Below are 6,000 nucleotides of genomic sequence, written 5' to 3' on the forward strand. Positions count from 1 at the left end.
AATGACAAAGAACACTCCGTCTCAGAATGCAATCAAAGTTCGAACAACTCTGCCTGTGACCCTCATTCATTATAAATTTGCTTGAAGTCACATCCTTCCAGAACTCAGTTTATAAATGCTGCAAAAATCCAGAGCTCTCACAACAATGGGATCTTTGCTTCATGATTCCTGCAGAGATTCTGATGGCTTCACAGATAATATTGTAGGGTAATAGGATCCAGCCTTGTGACTTTTCTTTATGTTGCCTCCGGCAATGAATGTTACAGTTGTTCCCTTAGAACCCAGAACCAATACTTCACATGTGCTTTGACTAAAGCATTCTACAACTTTCCCCAAATTGCAGTTACGTACTTAAATATTTCATTAGGCTTTGTTGATTATAGTTTAGCATTGACTGGATATGATCAGTTAATTAAGACTGAGGTATCTTTCAGCCTAATGTTTAACTATTTCATGTTGGTCAATTACCATCATATGTGGAGCATCTAACACCTGTTTTCAAAGCTTTACATCCTTTCTTGTTTGGTTCACTTATAGTTATTTATTTATTGAGATACAGCACAGAATAGGCCCTTCTGGCCCTTCGAGCCATGCCATCCAGCAATCCCCAATTTAATCTTAGTGTAATCATAGGACAATTTACAATGAACAAGTGATTTACCAACCGGTACATCTTTGGACTGTGGGAGGAAAACCATGCGGTCGCAGGGAGAATGTACAAACTCGCTACAGGCAGTGGTGGGAATTGAACCCAGGTTGCTGGTACTGTAAAGCATTGTGCTACTGTGCCAACTATAATTCTATCATTCCCGAGTTGTGATTAGATGATACTTAATAAAATGGTTACAGGAGTGGAACCTGCTGTGGTCTTCTGCTGCTGTAGACCATCCACTTCCAGGTTCAACATGTTGTGCATTTAGAGATGTTCTTCTGGACACCACTGTTGTAGTGGTTTCCGTTACTGTAGCTTTTCTGGCCATTCCCTTCTGACCTCTCTCTTTAACAAGGTGCTTTCACCTACAGAACCACCACTCACTGGATGATTTTTTTTTTTCCATTTTTGTAAACTCTAGAGATTATTGTGCATGGAAGTCCCAAGAAATCAGTAGCTTCCAAGATACTCAAACCACCCCATCTGGTGCCAACAATTATTTCATGGTTAAAGTCACTTAGATTATATTGTTTCCCATTCTAATGATTGGCCTAAACAACAACCAAACCTCTTGACCATGTCTACATACTTTATGCCTGAGTTGCTGCCACATGATTGGCTGATTCCATATTTGTATTAATGAGCTGTGTACAAGTCTCCCTAATAGAGCGACCACTGACTGTATATAGCTACTATATCTATCATAGAGAGAGAAGAAAATTCAATTTTGGAATCGATATAATTGAAAAGAATAGACAAAATGTGGAGGCAGAGGGGTACAATAATGAGGGGAGGTTGGAGCCAAAGAAGTCTTGCCTTCAAAACAGCTGAACAGAATTGTTCGCAATTTGGAATAGCAAACTGTCCAGGGTACCAGGAACACAATGTTTATGCATCCCTTCATACATATTTAAAAATGCTAACATGTACACAAACTCATAACAATTAAAACGGGTAAGTGCTCTAAAAAATTTTAAAACGTTACAAGTGGATAAAAGTCCTATTCCTTCACCTAGTTTAAGATGACACTGGTAATTTGGACAGTCTTCCTATTATTGTTGCTGTGGAATTATTAAAATTTCACAGACTGCTGTTGAACTCCACAAGGAGTCCAAAGCCAAAACATACTCTTTAGAAAGGCCACACTTTCCAACAACATTGTGGCTTCCACATCAGCACAGAAGTTCCACAGATATTGTCAGTAACTGGTTGACAACATTGTGTGATTCCATACAAAATCCAGGCCAATGATTTTCTGTCTCATAACCAAATGATAAATAATCTGCTGCAATCAATGAAAACATATTTCACTATAGTTCACAGATCCTTTCTGGTTACAGACAGTCCCACAGTCCCCAAGTAACTTAGATTCATAGGGAGACACAGCATGAAAGCATGGAAACAACCCAAAGCATTCATGCCAAGTATCAACACTAAACTAAATGTAATCCCTTCTCCCTTTGCTCTATCAACTCTCCAGAAATTTAGATATGTACTACTTTTGAAAAACTTTTGCTTACAATGCATGAAGTATAATTTCCTCTAAAAATTCAGATATAAGTTCATTATTTTCTCAGTAAATGTGTTCAGCTACCTCAGTCATTATAAATGCATAAAACAAGTTATATCTTAAAATATTTATGAACACTTTTATACTTTCAACATTCAAAACGACCATGAGCTTTTCAACCATTTCTTTTTCTAAATTTCAAATATTTTAATTCCAAAACAGTTGCAGTCATGTAGGACAGGGTACAGAAAAAATACAGCAGTTTACCTCAACTAAAGCTTCCTTTTTATTAGGATTTAGTTACGTGGGCAATTATGCACGGCATATGCACAATTGGTACAAACCTAAATGTAAACTGGATGGATTTGATAGGGCTTCCTGTTCAGAGCTACAGTAAGATAGGGTCATGGAGTCGTACAGAATGGAAAAAGGCCCCATTATTCCACCAAGGCATATTGACCATCTATCATCCACTTTCACTAATCTCATTCTATTTTCCCCACATTCTCATCAACTCCACCCAGATTCTACCATTTGCCACTACATTAGTAGCATTTTATGGTGGCCAATTAACATCAATGCACACTTCTTTGACATAAGGAAAGAAACCGGAGTATCTAGGGAAAAGACACAGTGAGAAAGTGCATAGTAAGAACAGACAGCAGCATCAATTAAAGACTGAACCTTATTTTATAAGACTATGAGGCAACAGCTCTGCTAGCCACATCAAATGTGAGTTAGCCTGCCAGTCACTCTCAGTATATCCCAGTAAATCAATTCTGGATCAGCATTAGAATCTGCATTTTATCAGCAGACTAATTTAACAATTACTTGATCCAATATAAAAGTACAAATCAAATAAATATTAATAATTCATATCTGACACTTACAACTGATAACTATATTTGCAATATGCTTGTAAATTAATTGCATTATTTCACGAAAGACAGATTATTTTTCATTCTTGTACATGTGGCATCCTTCCTTAATTCCTTGTGCTTATTGCTCTTTGTAGTGTTATATAAAGAATGCAACTGGAAAATGAAGAATGAAACACAAAAGGAATCCAGCAGAGGACAGGGAAGTAAATCAACTGGGAAGTTTCTATTTTCACCTCAATTTAAATCTGGCACATAACTAATTTCTTCTGAAAGGACAATGCAATATTTCCGTCCCCATGCAATGTCAACGTACGTGAGCCAACATCAGAATTATTTCCTCGATTGGTACTTCAGCTGATACTAAATTGCAAATTCTACTCATAAGTATTAATGTCTTCTTACATCAAACCAAGTCGAAAGAGTGACAAATTTACTAAATGTACTAAGTCATAAATCACCCTCTGAAAATTAATTTATGAAATCATTTGCAGAGTTAAAATTCAGCACCATGCATGTAGAGAACAGTTACTTTTAACAGCTTGACTCCAAATTTTGTGAAGAGCTTGGCATTTTAATTAAACTAATTCATAACCAGAAATACTATGTACCACGCACAACAGCAATCTTTATTTTACCAGGTCATTAAACATGACAATCTATTACTAAACTAATTGGCATCTTGAATGCATTGCAAATTTATGATTGTGTCATTTAATAAACATAATGCATAATTATTTGTAGTCCCACCTCAAAGCAATTTTTTCACCTCAAAATTAATAACTCTATGTTAATGGAAGGCATCCTAATGCTGACTCTCTTAGGTTTGCAGAGCAGACTCAATGGGCCTATAGTCTGTGTCTTATGGCTTGTTTAACATTTGGTCCACTACTTTATCTTCTAAGTCAAAGTTAAAAGAATTAAAAGTTACAATCTTAAAAGTTGATCATAGAAGGATCCATCAAAAAGTAAAATTCTTTGACAAAGGAAACCAAAGGTGAATAATTGTTTTACAACCTGATCAAGGTCTTTCTGCTTCAGGGTGGAATAGTTTTTCCCCTTTGCTTGACATCCTCGTTTTAATCAACTTTTTTTTATTCCTCACTTTATGAACTATCTTACCTTCAGCATCAGAGGATCATTCCCTTCTGCAAAACAACTTCCATCCTATCATTGTGGGCTGGGTTCAGTCTGAAGTCCTAGAAAGGAAAGGAGACTATAATAGCTCACTACACCACTCTCTCCCTACATCTGTCTTTTTATCTCTGAAGTCCAACTGAATATAGAACAGAGCTATTCTCAATTTACATTATTTATACAATACAATTCTACAATAAATCTCCACCAAATGTCTTGTATAATTCTTCCATAGGCTGCTTGCTCATGGTTTTCTACTCAGACCAGTTATAAACGACATGTAGCAGATCTGAAATCAATTTTTATTCATGGTCTGCATGTCATCCAGTTTATTTTATTCAGGACCTTGAACTACAAGCTGTGAATAGTGAAATGCAATTAGTCCTAAATAATGTGTTCATCCGGGCATACAATGAATGTGCCATGAGATCCTACTGGGGCAGGTCAGTGTGACTAGTTGAACTATATCCCAGCTACCAATGCCAGGAACAGCATGAATATAATCAAAGGCTTGTTCAAACACATCCATAATTTTAAATTCTATTTCCAAAGTGTGGTTAGAATTTGTAACTTACCACCAGAAGAAACAGTTAGCTTGACAAGAATGAATCGATTCAAAATGGTAAAGACATGAAAGAAAAATGTAGGGATATGTTGATATAGATGTTAGATGAAAATGTGTTGTTCATTAACCATTAATACATCTTTAATTTGAATTATCTGTTTCTGTGTTGTAAATATTTTGAAATCAAGAAATATCTAAATCAAACATACCTCAGCACAGAAAGGAAAAAAAACAAAAATAAGAATATTGAGGTTTAGTTAGTGAGTTGGGGAGGTGCATAAAAAACAGATAGGTTTTAGTGACAAATGATAAGAGAGAGGCTTGAAGAAGGATATTTTGGGAGAATAACACTGAAGGTACTGCAACTGGCAGCTGAGCAAGAGGAAGGATTCAGGCCAAGCACTGAATAACAGAGAGCTGTGGGGAATGGTGGAAGGTGACATCAGTCTGAAAGGGACGTAGTACTCAGTTGAGACTATTGATGGACCTAATGAGGATTTTAAATGCAAAAAAAGGTAATTCCAAATTTAGAACTTGAATCAAAATCACATTAGAGTGCAATATGCCCAGACTGAAGGTGAAATGATGTTACTGAAACTGCATGGAGGCTCAGTGAGGAAGGTCAGCAAGCTGCAGACAGATAGTCAGAGTGGAAGTGGATTGGATCATTAAACTGACAGGCATCTCTACCCTTTCACACCCAAACTTAATTCTAGATGGGCAAGAAGCAGAAATAGTCTGTAGAAAATCCTGCAGGTCATGTCCATCAGTCAATTGTCAGGTGTATATGGATCTGGGAAATCTGGATGGTTTTACTAAGGGAATTTGGGAGTTCAGGACACAGTGTCCCCTGTGTTTGATTGTTCGCCACAGGGCTCTCTGTGTTTGCAATAAAAAGCAAAGGAAAATGTTCACAAGTCTAGGCACTTCATCACTTCATTTGATTCAGACTCCATTCAGTCATATGAAAACAAACAATTGCTTAGGATAGAGTTAAGGCTAAAGTCAATGTATCGATAACAACAGTTTGCTGATTTAAAGAGAAATATCATCAGTTTTGGGTTGGTAACTTGGCTGCCCATCCAGAAACCTAATAAAAAGTTAGTGTCTACTTTAGCAAGGTAGCTTGAGGAGTGTTAAGTAACTGCAACCATTTTAAATTTTCCTCTCAGGCAAGTAAGGTTAAATAAATTCTTGATTAACATGCTAGATTTTATTTATTACAGATTTTGAATTTTATCAGCTTTGTTTGTCGCAT

General features: G+C 36.5%; 1 protein-coding gene across 1 annotated transcript in view; it reads right to left on the bottom strand.

Moving 5' to 3' along the window:
* The window catches only part of sgcd (sarcoglycan, delta (dystrophin-associated glycoprotein)), a 368,829-nt gene extending 364,590 nt beyond the window's left edge, over positions 1-4,239 (bottom strand). Inside the window, exon 1 of the mRNA XM_059990538.1 lies at positions 4,163-4,239. Coding sequence (XP_059846521.1) covers positions 4,163-4,171 — 9 coding nt within the window. The 5' untranslated portion in view covers positions 4,172-4,239. The remainder of the gene's footprint in view (positions 1-4,162) is intronic.
* Between the last annotated feature and the right edge of the window lie 1,761 nt (positions 4,240-6,000).

This window comes from Hypanus sabinus, chromosome 15, assembly GCF_030144855.1.
Source record: "Hypanus sabinus isolate sHypSab1 chromosome 15, sHypSab1.hap1, whole genome shotgun sequence".
Classification (NCBI taxonomy): domain Eukaryota; kingdom Metazoa; phylum Chordata; class Chondrichthyes; order Myliobatiformes; family Dasyatidae; genus Hypanus; species Hypanus sabinus.